General features: G+C 44.4%; 1 protein-coding gene across 2 annotated transcripts in view; it reads right to left on the reverse strand.

Moving 5' to 3' along the window:
* kifc3 (kinesin family member C3) overlaps positions 1–26,028 on the reverse strand; it is an 83,478-nt gene that overhangs the window by 47,666 nt on the left and 9,784 nt on the right. For both annotated transcript variants that reach the window (XM_079497939.1, XM_079497938.1), the window contains exons 2-3: positions 7,176–7,296; positions 3,687–3,838 (exon numbers count right to left, since the gene is read on the reverse strand). In XM_079497939.1, the coding sequence (XP_079354065.1) occupies positions 3,687–3,838; positions 7,176–7,257 (234 nt within the window). In that variant the 5' untranslated portion in view covers positions 7,258–7,296. The remainder of the gene's footprint in view (positions 1–3,686; positions 3,839–7,175; positions 7,297–26,028) is intronic.

Below are 26,028 nucleotides of genomic sequence, written 5' to 3' on the forward strand. Positions count from 1 at the left end.
TAAATATTTTCACGATTTTTCAAAAATAGCAGACCTACAAAGCTCGTAGCTCGCCACTCGGTGGCTAAATTATAATGTTTAAAACACCAAAAGGGGTTCACTGTCCTTTTGCGCAGATCACGCAAACCTCAGCAAAAAGAAAAGGACAATATCGATGGCCTCCAACTGTACTTTCTTATAATACATTTGAGATGGGGGGGGGGCGCACAAAAATGGGCGCTAGTTCAGATCTCAAAGTCATAGACCGTAGACGAAACCACCGTTCGGAACCCCACTGTGCTTCCTGGTTCTCATACGCCGTTCTACCAGTTCCATCTCGCAGCATTATTTTATTTACTTTAATTTCACTAAATAGTACCTCCTCCACCTAGCATCGCACCTTCTTCCGTTTTTCTGAAGGCCGCCATTACTCACTCTGTCCGTCTAAAAAACATTTCTCTTCAAAAGCGACCTGAGATCAGATTCTAAAAATGTCTTCAAAATCCTGACAGTTTTCTGAAAAAGCTATGTTTCTATGTCAGTCGTTCTTCGATTTTTCAAAAATAGCTAAAGCATGACATGATGCTAACACCAAAAGGGGTTCCTGTTCAGAATGGGTTAACATTGTCACCTCGACACGACATCAGAAATGATTCCAGGACGTCCGCACTCGTGTTCAATCACCGCAGATATGCCGCCTACAATCAGAGAAAACGGCATTTTAAAACCGGCCCAGAAACAGGAACTCGACTCCCGCGTTTCCTTCTTCTGATTGGCCTCTGACACGCGCATCGGCGCAGTGCAAGGCATGCTGGGTTACAGGTTTTTGAGGCGTGCTAGCCCCGTCTATGCACAGCTTTGTGTGTACCAAATAACGATGATTTGATTGGCTGAACATGGAATGTGGTGTATGACGATAAGAGCGCCCCTCACCTCACGAGAGTTTTTTTAAATGGACCTCTAATGAACTACACACAGTAGAAACCTTAGTGATCGGAACTCAGAGGGCCCTATTTTGACGATGCAACTTTGCGCCATGGTCTTAACTGCCCGTGGTGGTGCTTCCACCACTATGGCCCAATCTACAGGTCCAGGATGCTAAAATGCCCCTAGCGCCATAATGCACAATCCCTAGTGCTCAGCGTGCCGTTGTGGCCAATGAATTAGTCTTGGGTGTGTTCTGGGCGTTGCATTAATAACACCAGTATCGGTTGCGCACTGCACAAGGCGCAGTGCTATCCAAGTTGCGAGATCAAAAAGGAGCACAGAATGCTTTCCTAAACGACGACAAACCCAATGAAGCATGCACGTTCAAAAATCTACTAATAACGTGATATAATGATGTCAGGAGATGTCAGGCGAAACATCACATTGGAGGAGAGATGTCCAAATTCAGTGCATGGCCTTCAGAATCATTGTAGCCTTATTTTGCATTTTGTTTTCCACTGTAGCCTGCCTATTAAACACTTAGGCTGCTAGCATTTATTGAAAAATTAGGATCTAATTCACGCCAGCATTTTTTAAATTTTAGCTCTTATTTTGAAAAGCCACCATTTCCGCTCCACAAACAGTAGTCCTAAGTTAGGAGTTTTCACACAGCCAGGCGGGCCTTGTTTACAATGTGAATCCAGGCCGGAGCTTCGGAGAGCTCTAGATCGTCAGCTCTGTGCCGTCAAAACGCTGTTTTGACCAAAAATGCCATCTGGGACAAGGAATAGGAGATACAGGCGATTGAAAGAAATGGATAGAATGGATTCTTATGGCGACGACGATCTAAGATGGGCGATCCAGTGCTGTGCTAACAACACAGCTAGCTAACCGGCTAACGTGAGTAGCATTTTGGCTCGAGCAATCGAACACGCTATAAAAGCTCAATTGCCGAAGGCCGTCGGCAATGGCGTTAAGCGTCAGTATCAAAATTAGGCTTCAATTGACTTTAATCGTCGGCAATGGCGCGCTAAGTGTTAATCATGTATCATGTCCAACTTTTAGATCACATATTTTTTGTAGGCACGGAACACAACTACTGTAAAAGAGGTGCCCCATTTTCTTTCCATAGCCGCTCGTCTAAAAAGGCATAACAGAGGTTTGCCTTTTTTTTTCCATTTCATATAGGACTACTGAAGGATCAAGTTCTTGAAATGACACGATCAATCATTGAACATTGAGTGTTCAGATTGGATGGATTGAAACGAGCCGAGCAGGAGTTTCCGCTTTCTTTTCATGCCATGCCAGGAAGGGGCAACGACGTGCACAATCGGTGTCCCATTTAGATATTACAGTTGCTCTGCCAAGACGGTGGCTAGCATGGATTGACCACATTCTTATGACAATTAACTCACTTAGGCCAGACGTCGAAATTAAAAAAAAACTTTCGCTCTGAAAGAATATATATTCAAAGATCTGTGCCGCATTTTTACGATTTTTCAAAAGGGTAAATGGTGCATTTATATAGCACCTTTATCCAAGGCGCTTTACATAGATTGTGCATTACATTCACCCATTCACACACACATTCATACACCGATTGCGGCGGAAGCCATGCAAGGTACCAACCAGCACATTTGGGGAGCAATTTGGGGTTCAGTGTCTTGCCCAAGGACACTTCGACATGTAGACAGGAGGAGCCGGGATTCGAACCGCCGACCCATGGATCATTGGACGACCTGCTCTACCTCTTGAGCCACAGTCGCCTCAAAAATAGCAGACCTACAAGCTCGTAGCGCGCCACTCGGTGGCGCGCTATGAGCTTGTAGGTCTGCTAGCTAAAGTATAACATTACACCAAAAGCGGTTCCCGCCCAAAATGGGTTAAATAAATAAATGTTCTTTTTTTTTCTCTCCTTCTTCCAGTCCTCACTCATCTTTCTTTGGAGGCGCATAACAGCGCAAACGTAATGGTCATTAGGCCCAACACAGTGGGATTGATGAACATTGAACATTTTATGCCGTCTGAGCACAGGAACTATATTTACGGTTTGTGGTAGGCTACAGTATTATGGAAAATTGGCTGATGGCAACGGACACTCGCTTATATGGAAGTCAATCCAACAGATAAGATCAGGTCGAAGCTGGTCTTAAGTTGGAAGTCTGTGGGGAAGATGGCTTTGCAGCATGATTGTGCAAAACTACTCCTCATTTTAAGATCAGCACACCTTCACCCCCAAAGTCGGCGCTAGACCATTTGCCATCAAGACAAACCAGGTGCAATTCCTGTGCATCGTGAGAAAGATAGTGTATAGCTCCTGGCACTAATAGAGAGTTTGCATGTTGCGGAGGGGCCCCCACCTCAGTGTACAAACAAATGTAAACAAAGTCACCACCAAATCGCTCTGGATAAGAGCGTCTGCTAAATACCTATACATTGTAAAACTGTGAAACGACCCCTTTTGGTTCAATTTAACCATTTTGGGCGGGAACCCATTTTGGTGTTAGCATTATGTTATGCTTTAGCTATTGAAAAATAGCAGATCTACAAGCTCGTAGCGCGCCACCGAGTGGCGCGCTACGAGCTTGTAGGTCTGCTATTTTTGAAAAATCGAAGAACGACTGACATAGAAACATAGCTTTTTCAGAAAACTGTCAGGATGTAGAAGACATTTTTTGAATCTGATCTCAGGTCAAAATGGGTTAACTAACTCTCAGAATTAAATACACAAACATTCAGGGATTTGTACAGTGCAACTGCCCAAGCTTCCAGTGGCTCACCTGTATGAGTAACTGCTGGCTCTGCCGTTGAGCAGTGGCTTCTGAGAACTCTGCGGCGGTCAGCGAAGGGCGCTGAGAGAAGGCTGAGGCGGGGAGCGACAAGAAGGAGCCGTCCTCTTCACCATCACTCATCAGGAAGTCCACTGAGCTTGCTACGGACACGGACACACACACACACACACACACACAGGCACACAAACACACACACGTACGTTTGATTAACTCTAAATCGGCGGTTCATAGCGTCGGGTCTGGGGACTGTCGAGGAAATGTGGAATACCTAAGTTATACATTTAAGGAGATCAAATCACTCATGGGAAAACTAAACTATGAGAAGCTGTTTTCTGTCCCATTATTATCTTTACTGACATTTGACCTGTGACTTGTGGACTAAGGGGATGGTCTTTTCATTGTCTCAGCTGTTAAGACCCACCTACACCCTGAGGGGGGTAGGAAATGTATTTAAGCTGAAGTCTGACTGAGTTGTGTTGAGTCAGTATGGTGTTCCATTGTAACGCTTGACGCTGGCTCCGTATTCGAATACAAGATTCCAATACTCTGAATTGTGTCTGTCTCATTATGTTGTTTAACTGTGTTATAAGTGCTCTCTAAAAGATTCCAGTGGCACAGGACCACCAGCGGTCCAGATGGACCCTTACATTCTGTAACTCAGAGTGTACAAATTAAACCAAATTGACCCGTTCATTTATACACAGAATTAAATTGACAGTGAGGATTTTACATAGTAAAGCCAAGGTGCCGTTTTTTTTTTAAGATTGACAATGTTTAGGATTCATGATTTTGGGGGATAAACAATTACCTGAAAACTAAGCAATATGAACAGATGTACAAAAAGTGCTAGATCACTTTATACCTGTATACTGATGATTGAAAACTTTTAGGACACTCTCCAAAACGAGATACTAGATCTCAATGGGGTATTCCTAAATAAAGAATTTCAAACAAAAACCTGTTTTTAATCGGTTTGATTATTTGTGTAGTTACTGCACTTTGTAGGAAGGGCAGTATAGTTTTCAGTGATTTACAACCTTTTTAATTAAATTAAAGGACCCCCGGTTTGATATGCATTAGGCCACAGACCTCCGTTTGTGGCTTTGGGAGCCCAAGCAACACTGTCAAATCACCAGTGTTAATATGACTCTGAGAGCGTACAATTATTCTGGACACCAGACCAGATATGGATCCATTTGGACCTCTAGTGGTCCCCGGACCCCACGTTGATAAACAGTGCTCTAACCCATTCTGGGCGGGAACCCCTTTGGGTGTTTTAAGCATTATGTTACACTTTAGCTATTGCAAAATAGCAGATCTACAAGCTCATACTACGTGCTTGTATAGGTCTGCAGTTTTTGAAAAATCTTGAAAATGTGGCGCAAACCTTTGAATATATATTCTGTCACAGTGAACGTTTTAACTCAAATATTTGCTTCTGGGGGGGGGGGGGGGTCCCTGGAACAACATATTCTCAGATGGGGGCCCACAGCCAAATACAGATATTTCTGGGGGTCCTTGACATGAAAAAGGTTGAGAACCACTGACATAGAAACATAGGTTTTTCAGAAAACTGTCAGGATTTAGAAGGCATTTTGTAGAATCTTTTCTCGGGTCTAAATGGGCTCAAAGGAATGTAACTTGGGACACCAAGTCGGAGCTGTTGCGCGTTGAGTGTCGTTTAATCCGTATAAGCCCCGTCTTCCCCCCTCATGTATTTCCTCCTAAATCAACCAATACAAATGTGTGATTAACCCATTTTGACCTGAGATCAGATTCTAAAAATGTCCGTTTGAAAATGACAGCTTTCTCAAAAAGCTATGTTTCTAGTAAGTCAGTCGTTCTTCGATTTTTCAAAAATAGCAGACCTACAAGCTCGTAGCGCGCCACTCGGTGGCGCGCTATGAGCTTGCAGATCTGCTATTTTTCAATAGCTAAAGCATAACATAATGCGCTAAGTGTCAGTGTGTCCATTTATTTATAATCTCTACCTTCTTTGCTCATCATGAACGGTCTGGCGGTTGCCACAGAAACCCAGCAAGGTCTCGTAATGAGCTTGATAACAGCAGGTCACACATTAACCAGAGGTGTGACGTGTGTGAGACTGTGTGTGTGTGTGTGTGGGGGGGGGGGGGGGGGGGGGGGGCACACAACATGTTTGTTCCCACACACACAAGACACAAAACACACACACGACACACGCTTATCAATCTTGAGAACAATCAATGCACTGTACCACCGTATGACCGAGCTGAGACACGCTCTTATGGTATAAGCGCAGTTGACCAATTTGCTCACACACCCACATGCAGTGTGCTATAGCGGACAAGTACACCGATACTTACACTAGGCAAACACTAAAACTAAACGTCCCAGGTAAGCATTTTTCATTGTACACTACACACACACACACACACACACACACACACACACAGCCAACACAGAGTATATCACAATATTGTGAGTAATAGAGCTTCAAACTGTCAAATCACGGATAGGAATAATGCTTACAGTAGCGCACACACAGTCACACAGTCACACAGTCACACACACACACAGCAAAACAGCTGAACGCACACACACCATGAACAAGAATACTCACCTGTCAACAGTTGAGTGGAGGCATTATATGAGCCCTTATACAGGAGGAAACCCTAACCTCTCCCATCCCCTGCCGCTCTTTTGTTCCCTCTATCTCGCTTTCGACAGTGTCCCTTTCTCTCCGCTTCTCCGCCCTGCTGCTATCGCTCTCTCTCTCTCTCTCTCTCTCTCTCTCTAAATCTCTTGTCATTCCCTTCAGCTCCCTAGTATTCTGGCCAGGCACGGCCACGACTACAGCGTGCCACTCGATCGTCACCTTGGCTGCAAAGTGCACTGCTGCAGGGGAAAACGCAGGCATGCATGTTTGCTGATACAATACAACAACACACGGGGCGTGAATAATCCACCCCCCCCGTTTCAAATAGGTGTTCGTTCAGGAGTGCTAGAGAGAAGGATAAGAGAGAGAAAAGAAAGGAAGCGAGAGAGAATAAGCGCCGTCCAATAAGTGCCAATAAGATCCATTTCACAGCAACCTGCTAACCTCGTTTTTTCTCTTTTTCCTCTCGACAATGAGACCAAAAACAACTGACCTGTATTCCATGGAATACATTCAGCCTCCTCATCAATCCCAGTCGCTTGCCAGCCAGCCAGCCAGCCAGCCAGCCAGCCAGCCTGGTCCTCCTCAGGTACGACCCCAAAACACCGTTCCTTCACCCCCACCCCTCCCTCCCTCCCCCCACGCCCCCTTTTCCCTCTCTCACACAGCGAGACACCTGTCAGTACAACATGCACGCACGCACCTCTTCTCCTTCCACTCTCGCTCTCTCTCTCTCTCTCTCTCTCTCTCTCTCACGCCTGTCATTCTAAAGAATGCAGCGGCACTGGTATTATTAGAGCCCCCCCCCCCTCTGCTGCCGTTTTGAGTGACAGACTCACCGTCCAATGACACGTCTTTCTTCCAGAGCTCCTGCAGGCAGGGGGAGTGGTTGAGGTCCCAGGTCTTGCGTGTTCCAAACATGACCGCAGGGCTGAGCAGAGCGCTGGACCGCTGGACCAGCTGCACACACACACACACACACACACACACACACACACACACACACACACACACACGCACACACACACACACACAACGAGACAGAAAAGGGAGAGATTTGTTCATGACTTGTGTGGCATTATTAAAGTGCCGTGGTCGTCGTCATGACTTATGGAATTTGGAATGAATCATTCAATGGACAAACTCCACCCTATATTTCCATACAAGTACTGCTATTGTATCATTCAGCAAACTGTGTGCGAGTAGATGGTCTGCTCGACACAGTGGTAAAACACTCTTCTAAAACGGTTAGTCCCAATATTTGATTCCGATTGGCTGGTTACCGTCACGTGACCGTTGTAAATTTCACCGATAATCCACACCTTCAATCACTTTGTATCATCCTGCAGCCTTGTAGCTGTACTGAGGAAGGGGAGCACTTGATTGCCTTATACACACACGCTGGCCGTGCGGGCGTGTGAGCACCGCCCGCACTCATTTGACGGTGAATGGGTGGCTCCAGGCAGCGGGTAGAAGACCCTCTGCTGCGCGTCGGGTCTACCTACACCTCCCAGCCATTGTAAAATACCTGGTAACCTGAGACCTCTTGTGGCTCATTGCTTTAATCTACGTAAGCATATTGATATCCATGATACAATGATGACCATCGACTGCTTTATCAGAGAGACTGACGTCTGTGCACAATGATACGAGGTTCATGTTCTGTCCCGTGTTCATTCTGTTCTTATCCTTGTTCTGATATCTTCTAGGCACGTCATGTATCCTATCCACTGTCCATACTGTGTGTGTATGTATGTATGTATGCATGCATGCATGCATGCATACATACATGTACCGTATGTATGTATGTATGTATGTATGTATCGCTGTCTGTCGGTGTGTCTGTCCACTTCCGGGTCACCAGTGAAATGCATGTTGGGACGGCTTCCGGGTCACCAGTGTTGTTGGGACGGACACAGATTAATACTGGGACACACTTTTCCGCGTAACAGACCCACAAGGGGAAATTCCACGTAACAGACCCACACGGGGAAAACAACGTGGACGGGGCATGTTAACGTTAACACACACGCTGTTTCGACACCACACATCATTTGCTGTTCATACATTCAGAACGGGTAAGGACTAGTATATATATATATATATATATATATATATATATATTCTCTGTTGTCTGTAATAAACTAGAATGTGTCGTGCAATACTCCCTCCCTGGCATCGTCATGTTCTCCGCGCACGTGTCACTCTCGACTGAATCAACACTCGCCAACCCCGGTCTAGATGGAGACTCATGAGGGACCACAAGGGCGGTCAACCACCATCACAACAGCTGTTCGTTCGCGTTGAATGGAATGTTTGTGACTTGACAAATAAAAGTAGCCCGGCTTTGAAGTCTATGAACATAGAGATTTGACGCAAGACAGCTGCCAAAGCATACGAGAGGGAATACATTCAAGCTGCCGCTTCGATTATTTAAAGTCTATACAAGGAGTAAATAATATTTTGCAGAATGTGAAGACCATACAATTATGAAAAATTTAATGAGCAGGCCTCATACCCATAACCTCACAACTAGGACTACTCTGCAGAATCCTGAGTGAAATTTTAGCCGTCAATTTTTACACTTATTTTGCAGGGTTTTACCAGGGTTCCCTCCTCCCCATACTGTACATTTACAACAATATTTAGCATACTGTATTTTCCAGTTTGGGGGATTTATAAAGTATTATCCTTTACACCAGCAACAAGTTGGGCCATCAATATAAAACTGTTAACACAAAAAAAGCCAACATGACCTTACCATAACATAACCTTGAGTCTCGATAGTTGTTCAGAATTAACACGAAGTCAGACAGACATGCATTGCATATTTTCCTTCCTTCCGTTTCATCAGATATTTGCATATATATTCCATTATTAACTTAAGCTAATAAGAGAGCCTTAAGGCTTAACCCATTCTGAACGGGAACCCCTTTTGGTGTTTTAACTTTTAGCTATAGGAGCTTGTAGATCTGCTATTTTTGAAAAAATCGTAAATATGTGGCTGCAAATTTTTGACCATATATTCTTTCAGAGCGAACGTGTTCAACTCAAATCGTTGCTTCTGGGAGGTCCCCCGGAAGGAACAACATATTTTCAGATGGGGGTCGGTGGCCAATTACATATCATTTTTGGGGTCTTTGGACATGATGAAATATTGAGCACCACCGATATAGCAACATGAGGTATTATGCATTTGCAGAATCGTCCCTCAGGTCTAAACGGGTTAAGCATTACAGTGGGGCTCAGCATTAGGATGCATGTGACTCTGTGAAATAGATCAAGTATCCTTGCACACCACACTGTACTCTACACTGTACCCTAGTTAACATCCAGTGTGTGCTGCTGCAGGAAACAAAGACATCTCGTCCCGAGGGACAGAGACTAGACGTATCCAGCTACCAGTTGTAACCAATGTTCTCCGTCTTTCTGCTTGATTGCATTTATCGATCGGACCCGATTCCTAGTGTCGTGGTGCCGTTGTCGTCACCCCTAATTATCCCATTCTGACCTGAGATCAGATTCTAAAAACGTCTTCTACATCCTGACAGTTTTCTGAAAAAGCTATGTTTCTATGTCAGTCGTTCTTTCGATTTTTCAAAAATAGCAGACCTACAAGCTCGTAGTGCGCCACTCGGTGGCGCGCTATGAGCTTGTAGATCTGCTATTTTTTCAATAGCTAAAGCATAGCATAATGCTAACACCAAAAGGGGTTCCCGCCCAAAATGGGTTAAAACGTAGTCCGGGGACAGTTTGATGGACTCAAACACAGGATCATGTGATACCACCCTTGTGTAAATGCAGTCTCTGTGACACTAGGGGCTGCAATCTGCATTCATAGATTTGCCTAGAAGCTTTGTCAATGGTCGATTTGCTTGTCTGCTGCCTGATTGGTTAGACATTGCGACCGGGTTTTTTTTTTCCGACCAATGACAAAGCTTCTAGGAACATCTTTGAATGCAGATTGCGGCCCCTAGATGTGTCACAGAGACTCAAAATGTTGAATACCAAACAAATTATAATAATAAGTCATTAAAATGTTGACATATTGCTTATAGCAGCTTTAAGTCACCGTGTGGTATTAACATAGCCTAGTTTGATTACTGCACCTGCACATCCATTTTATAAAGAGGTATGTATTGTTTTTTTTGTGGTAACTAAAGGCTCATACATAGTCTGGATTTTCGGTGGTTAGGTGACCACCGAACTACAACATGACGTCACGAGCCGCGGTGAAGAGTAAACCACCGCCACCGCTCCAGCCCTTCTCTCTGTTTTTACTCACCACCGCTCAATGTTATTTCAGCTCCGGTGGTCACCTCACCACCGGAGCGGTGGTCACCTCACCACAGAAAATCCAGACTATGAATAGGCCTTAAAGGAGAATTCCATGCTAGAAGGCTTTCTTACCTTTATTTGTAGTTGTTACGTCCCCACCAAAGAGGTCCAGGTGTTATTTTGTGCATTAGCACAACACCCCATAGCCCCATTCAATTCAATGCAATTCATTGAGGGCTTATGGTAGGGGAAATAGCCAATAAGGAGTTGGACCTCTTTGGTGGGGACGTAACAAGTTACAACTACAAAGAAAGGTAAGAAAGTCTTCTAGCATGGAATTCTCCTTTAACTGGTAACTTCACGGGTGATTGGCTGCCCTTCGTCCCCACTCTGCTCTCCACAGTCCCTAATCCTCTTGCCTGTATCCATGGACACTGCACACACACCCAGAGACTTTATAGGTTTACATTTGTTTAGGTTTAGGGAGGTAGAGAGTGGAAGGGTCCAGGGTCCACTCAGCCACCTTAACGCATTCAGAACGGGAACCCCTTTGTGTTTTAAGCATTATGTTATACTTCAACTATTGAAAAATAGCAGATCTACAAGCTCGTAGACGAGCGTGTAGATCTGCTATTTTTTTAACAGTCTTGAAAATGTGGTGCAAATCTTTGAATACATATTCTTTCAGAGTGTTTGTAACTCAAATCTTTGCTTCTGGGGGGGGGGGGGGGGGGGTCCCTTCCTTGGAACAACATATTGTCAGATGGGATTTGGCGGCCAATTACATATATTTGTGGGGGTCCTCGACATGAAAATGTTTGAGAACGACCGACATCGAAACATGAGTTTCTCAGAAAACGGTCAAGATTTAGAAGACATTTTGTAGAATCGTCCTCGGGTATAAATGGGTTAAAGCTTTGGCTTTGTACCATACCAACACACAGGTCTAATCTACTTAAAACGGTTTCATGAAGAACAAACACTCTCCAGACAACGCATGAACTTCTTGGTGTATTATCTTGGTTCACTGACTCCAGTCAACAATAGAGAAAGAGTATATAGACCACCGTGCTGTAAATGCTGCCCCAGCAAGACAACAATCACTTTGTCATTACTCCTCCTTATCTTGCCAACAATCCATTACACGTGGCACCAGCAGATCCATGCATCACTTTCATCCACAGGCTCAGCTGAGAACAATAGTGATAATTAAAATGCACTCAGTGCCTATAAAACGATCCGGGATCTCAAAGTGTCCGAGATGAACTGCTCTAGTTGGAGATTTGACCCCACGTTGGTCAATCACTGGTAAGCATTTGGAAGCCCCACACACACAATTATAGACAGTAAAAAAATGGGATGACACTCAAACTAAATGGTTTAAGTAAATGTGTAATAATCCTCTGATCCACTTCATGCATCAGCATAGCTATATAGTCCACTTAATTAACCCATTTAGGCCCGACATCGAAATAAATAAAAATGTTCGCTCTGAAAGAATATATATTCAAAGATTTGTGCCGCATTTTCACGATTTTTCAAAAATAGCAGACCTACAAGCTCGTAGCGCACCACTCGGTGGCGCGCTATGAGCTTGTAGATCTGCTATTTTTCAATAGCTAAAGTATAACATAACGCTTAGTAAACACGAAAAGGGGTTCCCGCCCAGAATGGGTTAACCCATTTCGACCGAGACCGATTCTACCAAATGTCTTCTAAATCATGACAGTTTTCTGAAAAACCTTGTGTTTCTATATGTCAGTGGTTCTCAAACTATTTCATGTCAAGGACCCCCAAAAATATATATGTAATTGGCCACCGACCCCCCCATCTGATATGTTGTTCCAGGGACCCCCCTCGGAAGCAAACATTTGAGTTGAAAATGTTCGCTCTGAAAGAATATATTTTCCAAATTTGCGCCACATTTTCAAGTTTTTTCAAAAATAGCAGATCTACAAGCTCGTAGCGCGGCACTTGGTGCCGCGCTATGAGCTTGTAGATCTGCTATTTTTCAATAGCTAAACACCAAAAGGGGTTCCCGCCCAGAATAGGTTAAATAGGATGACCATTACAGTATGTCATAGATCAAAGCATCCCGTTGGAGAACATTCTACAACCAATCTATCATCCTTGACCTGTATGAAAATGAACAGTTCAAATCAAATATGCATGTTCCAGACCATGTGTGCCCAAAAGATAGATCGCAATCTACAAGTAGATCACAAAGGCTGTGCAGGTAGATCACGTGACATATGCCCCTAAAGAATATTTCATTTAAATATATAAAAAGAACTATTTCTGGCATCTGCCACTTGAATTAAAAGGTGACTTGATTGATTGACATCAAAAAGTACCTGTCAGCTCAAATCCACAATGCAATATTATTTTGAGTGTTGCTGTGCACAAACGACGGTAGAACTATGAAATAGAAAATTCTCCCCCTCTATTTCTCCATTCCAAGTGCAAAATTTGTCTTTTAATATGCAATATCAGCACCACTATTCTAAAGCCTACATATTGGCTGCCATAGGTTTCCAAACCTATTGTGTAACACAGCTGTTGCTTTGCCCACTGTACAATATGGTTGTTCATAATATGATGGAATGCAATTACTACAAAGTTGCTAAACCCATTTAGGCCTGACGTCGAAATTTTAAAAAAAAAGGTCTTCTAAATCCTGACAGTTTTCTGAGAAACCCATGTTTCTATGTCAGTCAAAACATATTGACTCAAACATATTCATGTCAAGGACCCCAAATATATATATGACATTGGCTGCCGACCCCCATCTGAAAATATGTTGTTCCAGGGACCCTCCCCGTAGCAAAGATTTGAGTTAAAAACTTGCTCTGAAAGAATATATATTCAATGATTTCAGGCACATTTTCACGATTTTTCAAAAATAGCAGACCTACAAGTTCATAGCGCGGCACTCGGTGCCGCACTATGAGCTTGTAGATCTGCTATTTTTCAACAGCTGAAGCATAACATAATGCTTAACGCACCAAAAGGGGGGCTGGGCCATGGCTCAGTGGTCCAGGCACCTTGGCTGGCGGTCCGGTCTGGCAGTGTGCCCCGATCCCGACGGCCTTTGCCCCCCCCCCCCCATCTCTCTCCCCATTTCCTGTCAGCCTACAGTCTGTCCCTCCATAAAAAAATAAAAGGCGAAAGCCACAAAAATAAAACGTGTTCATCTCAACACGTTTTGCTCTTGTGAGCTTGTAGATCGGCTATTTTCAGCATGCAACCAAGTGTAAAATGACTTGTCTTTTACTTATACTGGATCTCTTCCTAACATTTTAGTTTTTATCTGTTGACAAAACATATTTAGTCTTAGTCATCATAGCTTAGTTTTCATTTAGTTTCCATGTAGTTTGTCAGTGAAAAAAGTTAGTCGACGAACATTTTGTTGTCTTGGTTTTTAGTCGACGAAACCAACACTGGTGTCGGTGGGGGATAACAGAACAGTAGAGAGAGTGAAGTCATAAGTCATTCTTTTACAGTCTCTCATTGGGCCAACTTCAGGCCAGTGAAATGGAAATGTGTCATTGTTTTGACCGCTCATCAGTCTGACCCATTACCCTATGCCAAACGCTAACCCTAAGCAGAATCGCACTTGGAAGCCTCCGGTTTTAACCGGTCACATAGTCAGGCTAACGTGTTGTCTGACTAATGGGCAGGGGTGCAGGCAATTGTTCTGACGTACCAAGAGTTTGACAGTCATTAGTCCGACACTCGAGATCCGACCCAAACACTAACCCACGGGTGATTTGTAACCCGTAAGCACAGGTGATTTGTGACCGGCAACACATGTCGGGAGCCACGGGTGATTTGTAACCCGCAGCACGGGTGATTTGTAACCAGCAATGCATGTCGGTCTAATGACTGTCGGGACTCTTGGCATGTCGGAAAAGCGCCACGGGTGATTTGTGACCGGCAACGCATGTCTTGTCAGGAGTGACGGTGTTGTCGGACTAATGACTGTCGGACCCTTGGTATGTTGGAAAAGCAGTCAAGTTGAATTTAAAATTCAATGTTCCATTATTTTTCTGGGGAACCCCTGGCTGGAACCCCCTCATAAAGACCCCCCTCTTGTTGTGTGAAGAAGTATTACAAGAGACACACAGGCTGCCTATACCCCTACTACTGTACCCTTCCAAGTCCCATGTCCAGTCAGTTTATGGTACCAGATCACAAGATAAGCCTTTGCTGAAGGTACCAAAAACCACTACTAAATTGGAAGATACTGCCTTCAGGGTGCATGTTCCACATTTATGGAATTATTGTCAAGACGAATTGAAGTTGGATGTCCTTGTCTCTTTTACTATATTTTTAAATACTCTTAACTGACCCCACACTAGAGGATATATAGAGCATATGCACCTGCTTTTTGTAATATGTAGTTATATGGTTTTGTTTCTGTGTGTATGTGTATTATATCTTTTGTACATTGTGTCCCATGTCATGTATGTAAAATCATTGCTGTAAATGTTCTTGTTTGTATACAGCAGGGCGCCATTGAAAAAGAGACCCTGGTCAATTCCCCTGAAATAAAGGTTTCAATCATTGGATGAACGTAGCGTATATAGTACAGTCCACCGTCCAGCTGGCTTTTTGATGAGTGCTCCAGCCCAGCCCAGCACGCTGCCTGTCCTGGCTGCTCATGTCCTTGACCAGACGGTTCAGCATGCAGACCACCTGGCTACTTTCACTCATACAATATGGTCAAACTCACGCCTGCCCCACATATGCTACACTATCACCATCATTAGTCGAAACAGTTAGTGTCTAATGGAAAATACTGTCTATTTAAGATTCTTTAGAAGTATGTTCTATTTAAGATTCTTTAGAAGTATGTTCAAAGGGGGTCCTTCTCATTTGACAGAGTAAGACTTAACCCATTTTGGGCGGGAACCCCTTTTGGTGTTTTAAACATTGTTATAATTTAGCTATTGAAAAATAGCAGATCTACAAGCTGGTGGCGCGCTACGAGCTTGTAGGTCTGCTATTTTTGACTCGATATGTAAAATCTTTTTAACTCAAATCTTTGCTTCTGAGAGGTTCCTGGAACAACATATTTACAGATGGGGGTCGGCGGCCAATTACATATAATATTTGGGGTCCTTGACATGAAATATTGCACCACTGATACAGAAACATGAGGTTTTTTCAGAAGAAAAAAAACGTCAGGCCTAAATTGGTTAAATTCAGTGGCACCCATAATGTCCCGGAAATTCCTGTCAGATTATTCACCTCCTGCCGTTTCTCCTGCTGCAGAGCAGACACGGTCTGCTCACTTCTCCTTAAATGGATGAACGTAGACTGGTAGACTCAGTAGCACCTCGAGACTAAAGGCACATGGGAGGCAGTAACACTGGACGCACTCGCAGTCCTGCACTCACTTCTTTGTGCTAGATTTGCTTGGCTTAAAATAATATGTATTCATTCATTCATTCATTCATTCATTCATTCATTCATTCATTCATTCATTCATTCATTCATTCATGAGGGGGGGATGAAGGCCCATGATTTGAAATTCAGAAATACCGATTAGTCTTGGCAATGAATTGGTTGAACATAAATCATGGAAAAAAGGTCTCTCACATGCGTGACATGTCTGTTAAAGGACCACTTCACCGCTTTTCAACTTCTCTTCCTATAATTGGTCCTAACTAATGTTCATGATAAAATACCACCATTTCTTCCTACTCAGTCTGTGTCTCATAGGAAGGCTGGGGGCAGTTCAGAAACCCGTCCGTCCACCAGTGACATCATCGATGGTGAATCCAAGCTAATAGAAACGGCAGGCTTTCTTTTCCTGAAAAGTTGCAATGCAAAAGTTGAAGCCATCGTTCTCGCGATAATACAAATCTAAATATATTTTTAAAACAAATCTTGTTTAAAAAAAAATCTGCCTAATGATGATGTCACTGGTGGACGGGTTTCTGAACTGCCCACAGCCTTCCTATGAGACAGAGTCTCTATTGTATACTTTTTGAGGGTAAAACAGTCTGGTTGACACCAGACTGTGTCTGGTTGACATGTCATATCACATATCACAAAGCAGGAGCCCAGGCCCTCCTGCTGTGTGTGTCCACAGGCCATGACAGCACAGCCTAATATTGTTTATGACAGGATGTAGACTAGAGGAGAGGCTTTAGCAGGCTTCTGATTGTCTCCCTCTCTGTCTGTCTACTCCGTGCTTGAGTCAGTAGTCGCTATGTGGAAGAGAAAAACAGCAATTCTAATAAACTTCCATCAATGAGATAAACACCACTTCGCCACAAAAACATATATTGTTAACTACTAGCAAAAAACAGATAACTGTATATATATATACATTTGTTTATAGGCATGGAATATCAAGTTTGACATGTTGGCATTTCAGTGCGGTGCTGGCGTGTGTTGGAGGGACAGGAGCATTGTAATTGCCTAGTAGTATCCCATGCGGCGGACAGCTTGCACCAGCAGACAGCAGATGTATCCCATAGCATGGAGGGACAGTCAGTGAGTGCATCTCAGATTAATTAATTCACAAAAATATCCTAGCTGTTCACCGAGACACACGGACACACACGAAACCAACCTCTGCCCTGCCTTCGGCCTGGTGAAGATAATAAAGGTGTTATTGATATGGACAGGCACTGGCCGAGTGCTCCTCCACAGCTTTCCCCTCAACACCTCTCAGAAAACAGCCCATCTACAAGCGCATCTTCTAGATCTGCTATTTTGTGATGAAAGAAAACGGAAGCTGAAATCTTAGTAAGGTCATTGTGATGTTAACACATTTTGACCTGAGATCAGATTCTAAAAATGTCTTCTACATCCTGACAGTTTTCTGAAAAAGCTATGTCAGTGGTTCTTCGATTTTTCAAAAATAGCAGACCTACAAGCTTACGAGCTTGTAGATCTGCTATTTTTCAATAGCTAAAGCATAACATAATGCTAACACCCAAAGGGGTCCGGTTCCCACCCAGAATGGGTTACGAGTGAGAGAATTGCTGTAGAATATATCTGGTTATCCAATATAACAATTTTAGATTAATTTACCGTAACATTCAACAAACTAATCTCTGTCCCTGTTGCTTCTACTTTAACCTTGACCTTGGGTGCTGCTAATGTGATCTTTCAATTTACTGAGGAAATCAAGCACAATTAACCACTTTAGAGAAAACGTGAGAACTGAGACTTCTGGCTCATGTCATCATGGTAAATGGTGCATTTATATAGAGCCTTTATCCAAGGTGCTTTACATAGTGCATTACATTCACCCAGTCACACACACAAACACACACACACACACACAGATACACCGATTGCGGCGGAAGCCATGCAAGGTACCAACCAGCACATCGGGAGCAATTTGGGGTTCAGTGTCTTGCCCAAGGACACTTCCGACATGTAGACAGGAGGAGCCGGGATTCAAAACCGCCGACCCATGGATCATTGGACGACCTGCTCTACCTCCTGAGCTCATGGTATCAAGTCATATTGTCCAGAAACAATGCTGCATTGACAATATAACGTACACACACAGCAAACCATCATATTCATCGTGTTCTGAACAGTTCAATAGCATTCAGGAAACGAGTCAAATCCTGCCACACAGCTGCCTGCGGTGGACCGACAGAAGCCAAAACAATTCCATCATGTTGTGAGAAGAACATGAACACTGCTTCTGTTCTGCGTACCACCCAGGGAGACTTCAACGCCCAACCTCTTTCCTCCTACTCCTCTCATTCCACCCTTCTTTACCACCCCCCCTCCTTCACCCAAAACTGGGTCAAATCATTTACCGCTTCCAGCCACACACCATGAGCTCCGTGTCAAAATGCCCTGTCTGCTCTCGGCAGACAGGCAACACGGTCTCGACTTACGACGCATGTCACACGCCTACAGCTCCGTTCAGACAATGATACCATGTGTATATGCGTTTGTGAATGTAAACCCAAACATTAACACAGACAGTCAGTCACACACAAACATGGCATTTATGCTCTATGAGGCTTCCCAATGCACTGCAACACACACACACACACAGTCACACACACACACACACACACACACACACACACACACACACACAATAAGGCCAACAGATGGGAAACATAATACGACCCCCTGGTTAGGTTACAGCTCACACAGTATTACTCCATTTGTGTCTCTCTCTCTACACACAAGCCCCCACTGTCCTCCTTCTCTGTCGACGGCATGCATTCATGTGCATTCTTTCTGCTTCAACATGGCTTCCTCTACCTTCTTTCATCCATGCCCCCCCCCCCCCCCCCTGCTTTCTGATCATCTGGTACCTACCTCGCTCCCTGCGGTCTGAGGGTGCCCATCATCCCTGCATGGATGCAACAACCGTCCTGGTTCCCCGGCACAGAGAGGTTCACTTCACACGGAGCTCGATCAAGAGGTGCGTGTGTACCGTGTACAGTACAGTAGACGCCACCAGCTTCCCCCTGCCTTACGCTGTCAGTTCTGTCTCTCTAATGTGTGCTGCTGCTGCACACACACACGCTGCTCTCAGTCTCTCTCTCTCTCCCCGTTCCTTAGTAACAGCGGAATCCGAGCCAGCATCACATCTCCCTGCTGCCCACCCGCCCCCTCCACTGCCATCTCCCTCCCACCCTCCCTCCCTGCCTGTCTGCCTCTCTCTCGGTGTTCTCATCTCTCCCTCCAGTGGTGGAATAAATATTTCAGCCACAAATGAAGAGCTCAGCACTCTTTACTCGCTCCCTGCCTGAAATATTCAGCAGCCATAGTGTGTGTGTGTGTGTGTGTGTATAGCATTTACAGTATGACCATGTGCCCACTTTAGCACACACACAATAGTTTTCCTTCTGCATACTGTAGTAAAAATTGGGAGTGTAAAAATGGACCCCTAAGGATCAAATTAATATAAATTAACTCAGGATTTTGTGCCGACGTGCTCTGCAATGCAACAATGCATTTGCACAGCCATGTCAAAATGTAATTCAACAGGGCAGGGGTCTGACGTGCACCCCTCCCCCACACATACAACAAATATTGCTGTCAACATGCTGCGCTGAACCTGTGACACTATTTTGTGAGATGATCCACTCACGCCCTTTCCAGACACTAAACCCCTCCTACCACATAGGCCGTGCACCGAGGAATGATGGGTAGTGGAGTTTTATTCAGGATGCAGACAGGTGCTGGTGTATGTGCACCAGTGGTCCGGGGACCACCAGTGGTGGTTCCAGGTGGTCCCCAACCCCCATGCAGCTAAATGATGGAGTTGGTAATCAAATGGACCCTTATTAGATATTTAACCCATATATACACTGTGTGTGTGCATGTGTGTATATATATATACACACACACACACACACACACACACACACACACACACACACACACACACACACACACACACACACACACACACACACACACACACACACACACACACACACACACACACACACACACACACACACACACACACACACACACACACACACACACACACACACACACACATATATATATATATACACACACACACATATATATACACACACACACACACACACATACCATACACCCTCAGTGTATGGTACACATTTGTAACAGCATATTCTTTTTAGGCTTTTCAGTACTCATCTAGACTCTAGAGTACAAATTACAAATGGCAATGTTAAGACTATGACACAGCTCATTAAACTGAACCTGTGAATTATAAATGAGACACACTAAACCAAGTCTCAGGTAGCCTCCATGACACACAGACAGGCAGCAGCACTGGCCTTGTAGCCTCCATGACACACAGACAGGCAGCAGCACTGGCCTTGTAGCCTCCATGACACACAGACAGGCAGCAGCTCTGGCCTTGTAGCCTCCATGACACACAGACAGGCAGCAGCACTGGCCTTGTAGCCTCCATGACACACAGACAGGCAGCAGCTCTGGCCTTGTAGCCTCCATGACACACAGACAGGCAGCAGCACTGGCCTTGTAGCCTCCATGACACACAGACAGGCAGCAGCACTGGCCTTGTAGCCTCCATGACACACAGACAGGCAGCAGCTCTGGCCTTGTAGCCTCCATGACACACACTAAGACTAAATATGCTGACAATTCCGTCAACAAATAAAAACTAAAATGTTAGGAAGGTACTAGTGGACAAGAGATCCAGGGTCAAGTCATTTTACACTTTGTTTGCATGCTGAAAATAGCAGATCTACAAGCTCACAACGCGTCGCGCTGCGACACGTTGTGAGCTTGTAGATCGGCTATTTTCAGCAAGTGTAAAAACAGTCATTAATAAAATACACTAATACATTTTAGTCTAAACTAAATCAACTGTAGATTTAGTCGACTAAAATCCTGTTATTTAGTCGACTAAAACTAGACTAACACTAAGACATTCCAGGTGACTAAAATGTGACACTATTCAAGAGACTATGACTAAAACTAAAATATGCTGCCAAAAACAACACTGCCTCCATGATGGCAGTGTTGTTGCAAACTATTTCAAGGTTTCATTTCATGACATTAATTTTAATATAACTTCCGGGTTTGATGATGATGTCATGCCTCTATTCTACTATTCTGATGATGGCATGAGACTTTTAGATTTATAGAGATATTTAGAGCAGTAGTCGGCCCTGGTCATCCCTTGTAGCCTACTGGTGTCCGTTTCCTTCTAGCTGGCCAATCAGGCACTAGTTGGTAACCACTAAACTATAAACAAATCATATAAAGTAAATGATATTGAGAGGAGGACTAAACAGACGATAAAAACGAACATTTTCTAAAGAAATCCAAGCTTTTCTATGACATCAGACATGCCAAAACACAGCACACAAGGGGGACGTTGTTACAACAAACATCTATTAAATCATTGCATAAGGTTTGATCTGATTTACATGTCCATGTAAAGAAACAGACCCAGCCTCAGTGTTGACCTCTACATCGGTCAAAGGGACAGGGGGATTATTTAACAGAGATTTAAATGTTAATGTTACATCATGGCAGGATGCCGCTGGCCAGATGTCAAATAAATGACTCACAAATTGAAAGCTCACAAGAGTGTACATGGAGAGGAAAATCAGGTTTGTGTTGTATGCAACCATGTTGGCAATCAGCAGATTTCCATTTCCACATGACTCCTCCTGGCTAATGTGAACATCATGTCTTCCATTCCAAGAGGCATGTGCTATCACCTGACATACCGTATGTTGTGAACTGTGGGATTGCAGAACAAAACAAAACAAACAACATTCATAACTGATGGATGGGCAACCCGACACTAGGGCATTCACTTCTAGTCATTTTTACTAGTTGACTAGTTGCCTAGTCGACTAGTTGTTTAACTACCTATTATGTAAAAAATAAAATAAATTAAAAAAATATATATATATTTTTTTTCCTTATCAACTAGTCCAGGGGTTCTCAACGTTTTTGGCCGGGGACCCCCGGAAATGCTTTGGCAATGTCTCGGGACCCCCGCCCCACCCCCTCCCGACCCCCAATATAAATTGACTGCTACAATAACCTTAAACCATTTTGGGCGGGAACCCCTTTTGGTGTTTTAAGTATTGTTATAATTTAGCTATTGAAAAATAGCAGATCTACAAGCTCATAGCGCGCCACCGAGTGGCGCGCTACGAGCTTGTAGGTCTGCTATTTTTGAAAAATCGTAAAAATATATTTTTTTAAAAAAATCATTTTTTTTTTTGAAAATAATTTGGGGACCCCCTAAAATAATTTGGCGACCCCCCGAGGGGTCGCGACCCACGGGTTGAGAACTAGTGGAACTAGTTCTAGTGAGAACTAGTCGACTAGTGGATTTACTAGTCGACTAGTAAACTAGTCGACTAGTAAACTAGTCGACTAGTTGCTTAATGCCCTACCCGACACTGCCTTTCATCACACTGAATCGAGACCAAATTCCTTCTGGACTGGAGGTGTGCATGGCAGGGGGCACTGGCCTCGCAATTGGGTTAACCCATTTTGACCCGAGATCAGATTCTAAAAAAATGTCTTCTACATCCTGACAGTTTTCTGAAAAAGCTATGTTTCTATGTCAGTCGCTCAGGTCCACAAATGTGGATATACCAAGTGGATACCGAGTTATACTTGGTTGCGTGCGGGTATCGTACACCGAAAACGGCCCGATCTACAAGCTCACAAATGCGTCGCAGCTTGACCCATTTAGGCCTGACGTCGAAATAAATAAAAAAAGTCTTCTGAAAAAATATATATTCAAAGATTTGTGCTGCATTTTCACGAATTTTCAAAAATAGCAGACCTACAAGCTCGTAGCGCGCCACTCGGTGGCGCGCTATGAGCTTGTATATCTGCTATTTTTCCAATAGCTAAAGCATAACATAATGCTAACACCTAAAGGGGTTCCCGCCCAATTCACCTCTTAGCGATTCCATTCTGCAATGCTTATCTCACTTTTCTGTATTACTGGCTGCACAGCTGAGAGTAATTTCAGTTAATACAAGCAGACAGATACATATTGAACTGCTCTTTTTATTTAGAAACTGCTGGGATGTAAAATCGCTATAATCAATGAATTGATTATAGCGATTATAGCGATTGATTGAAGAATTGATAATTTTCCCACACCTCAATTATGGACTACTGGGGCTTAGCTATACATGCATTCTTATACTGAACGGAAAGAACAAGAATATAACTAGTATATAACTGGAAGAAAGATCTTGTCTCATGTCTAGAAATTCTGCAACACGTTTTCAAATTGAAACAAACTATGTATACCGCGTCCCATCTTCATTTTTAAGTCCGTAAATCCTCTCGCATCATTCAATGTCTCAACATTCCATACCAGCCTTTAATATTTGACACTGATCCCCTAAATTGCCATCATTCGTTCACCTGCAATGTTTTCCTGCTGTCGGGGACATTCCGTAGGCAGTCTCCACTTCCTCCTGGATCTCCATCCAGTCTACAGCGTGGCAGGCAATGGTAGCCCACAGTCCTGTGCCTCCCCCGGTCAATGGGTCCCAGATGACCTCTGTGGCCTCCGGGCCTAGAGGAGCCCTTGGCACCGAGGCCGTATACCCCCACAGAGGCGCTGTCCCGGGGGAGCAGGCCGGTACCACCGTCCCCTGCTTCCTCTGTGGAGTTGGACTCCAGAGCCTTGTGTAGATTCTTGAAGATTCCGTGTATGGTCAGCACCACCAGGGTACATAGCACGTACATGATTCCCCCCAGAGTGGCCGCGCTCAGACCTCTCCGCCTTCCCAAAAAATTGTCCGCGGGCGCTCAACAAGGCCCAGTTCTTCAACGGATCAAATCTTCTCCAGGCTCCATTTTTCCATGATGAATGCAGATGAGATCTGCCAAGGTGTCTTCGGCGAGACTCGAGGGCCTGTGAGATATCATCATCATGGCATCATCAGTTTTTCAGCGTAGGTGAAAGACGACCGCGACTAGGGCAGTACAAGAAGGCGGGTCCACCTCCTACTAAAAAAACGACTAGTAGAGGGAATTACATTAAGAGGGAATTTCCTTGCACAACAATGAATGAATGCACCAAAGCTAGATTGGGGTGTGAATTAGCTCCACTTTCTCTTCTGCTGTCGGGTGTCGTTCTCGATCAGCCGAACAAGGTGGCAGAGCACCCTAAAGCTCATCAGGACTGTGCTTGCTAATCCAAAAACCTGATCCCTTCACTGGCTACCACAGAGAGAGAGAGGAGAGTGACCACTAGCCAAATATAAATGAGCATAATCCTCTCTCCAATTCCCTCTCTCGTTTTTTGTATCTCACCTACAGTTACTGTCCTAAAGCCTGCTCACTCAGTGACTATATAGTACAGTCCAGCATAAGTCTGATCAACTTTTGGACCTTGTCCTGTTGTCACAGCGAGTGCCGTCCCACTGCCAAGGTGACGGGAGTCCAGGTAACCCAAGCCGTCTGCTCTGCAGGTAGCTTAATTTCAGGCGCGCTACCCTCGTCTTGTGCAAATACCACACACACACACACACACACACACTCACACACACACTCACACACACACACACTCACACGCACGCACACACTCGTCAAGAATCCAGAAAGTGTAACATGATCCAGACCGGCCTGTTGGGGGGTCAAAACCCATTAATTTTCACCAATTAAAAAAAACACACAAAACGCGTGGCATGCTCCGCTGGGCGTCTCTCAGATGTTGGATTCCTCCGTGTCCTGCCAAGTTGGTTGCTGTTTGGCTACATCCTCCTGGTTTAAACGAGCAACAGCTTCACGGACCCGTCTTGTTCCTCCGGTCTGCGTACCAGGACGATGGGACTATGGCTTTGTGGGTGACAGAATGCAAGCTGTGCCCCCTCTGCTCCAAATCAGACTCACTCTGGCACTCAAGAGATTAGGCTATACTGCGTCGTGTCAGGTTAGGGCTTCACCTCATCATCACACACAGAGGAGGGGGGGGGGGGGGGAGGCTACAGAGAGAGACTCGGAGAGAGAGAATCCGCCACAGTTTCATTTATTTCCATCCATCTCCGTCCCGGTCCGTCCTGCTCAGACCAACCATCTGCCGTTTGTGGGATAAGCTCTGGATAGGACATGGAAGTGATTCACTGATGATGTAACATGCTGTATACATATGGATTTATGCAAAAAAGTAGAAAAAAAAGATTGCTCCCATGATGTGGCCCTTATTCAACATCAGACTCCTATTGGCTGTCAGGATGGCAAGACAGTCAAAAGCGTGACATTGGTGTGTCCCCCCCCCCCACCCCCAGTAACACCATCCTGACCTGACAGGGTGAATCACAGCCAGTGAATTGTGATGCGTTTGTTTATAGATTGGTCCGTGGGGTCCACAGTACACAGTGGGTCAGTTTGTGGATGCAGAAGGCCGTTTCGTGTCCTGGAACATGCCATGGTACTATTAACATTATACTGAGCTGTTCTGTTCTATCTGTATAGGCAACAGTTTTGCAAGAACAAAAAGGCAACAGTTTTCCAACTGAGTGATCACTTTCAGGTTCTAATGAAGGGGAGGGGACTGGCCAGGGGCACGTCCCCCTCAAGTTGCTGGCCATTTTCCAATTGGGCCAATGTAAAAAAGACACTCTAGTGTTTAGGGATTAGGGATGGGAAACATAAACCTGAACAACAGACAGAGACAACTGAAAAATGGTCACCAAACACACAAAAACCCAACACACAAAAACACTAAGTAAACAACTAGTTAAGATGTCTGTGTGTGCGTGCGTGCGTGCGTGCGTGCGTGCGTGCGTAAAGGCTCAAGCCAGTTGATCTCAAGCAGCTTACAGGAGAAATTAGACCCTCCTCTCACCCTAAGAGCATAATTATTAATGAAGGCATTCAGGCCTTCACTTTCAATAAGCCAACATGAAGGGCATTGCAAGGACTTTTGTGTCAGAGAGAGACATTACAGGC

Source organism: Electrona antarctica (assembly GCF_951216825.1).
Source record: "Electrona antarctica genome assembly, chromosome: 3".
NCBI lineage: Eukaryota > Metazoa > Chordata > Actinopteri > Myctophiformes > Myctophidae > Electrona > Electrona antarctica.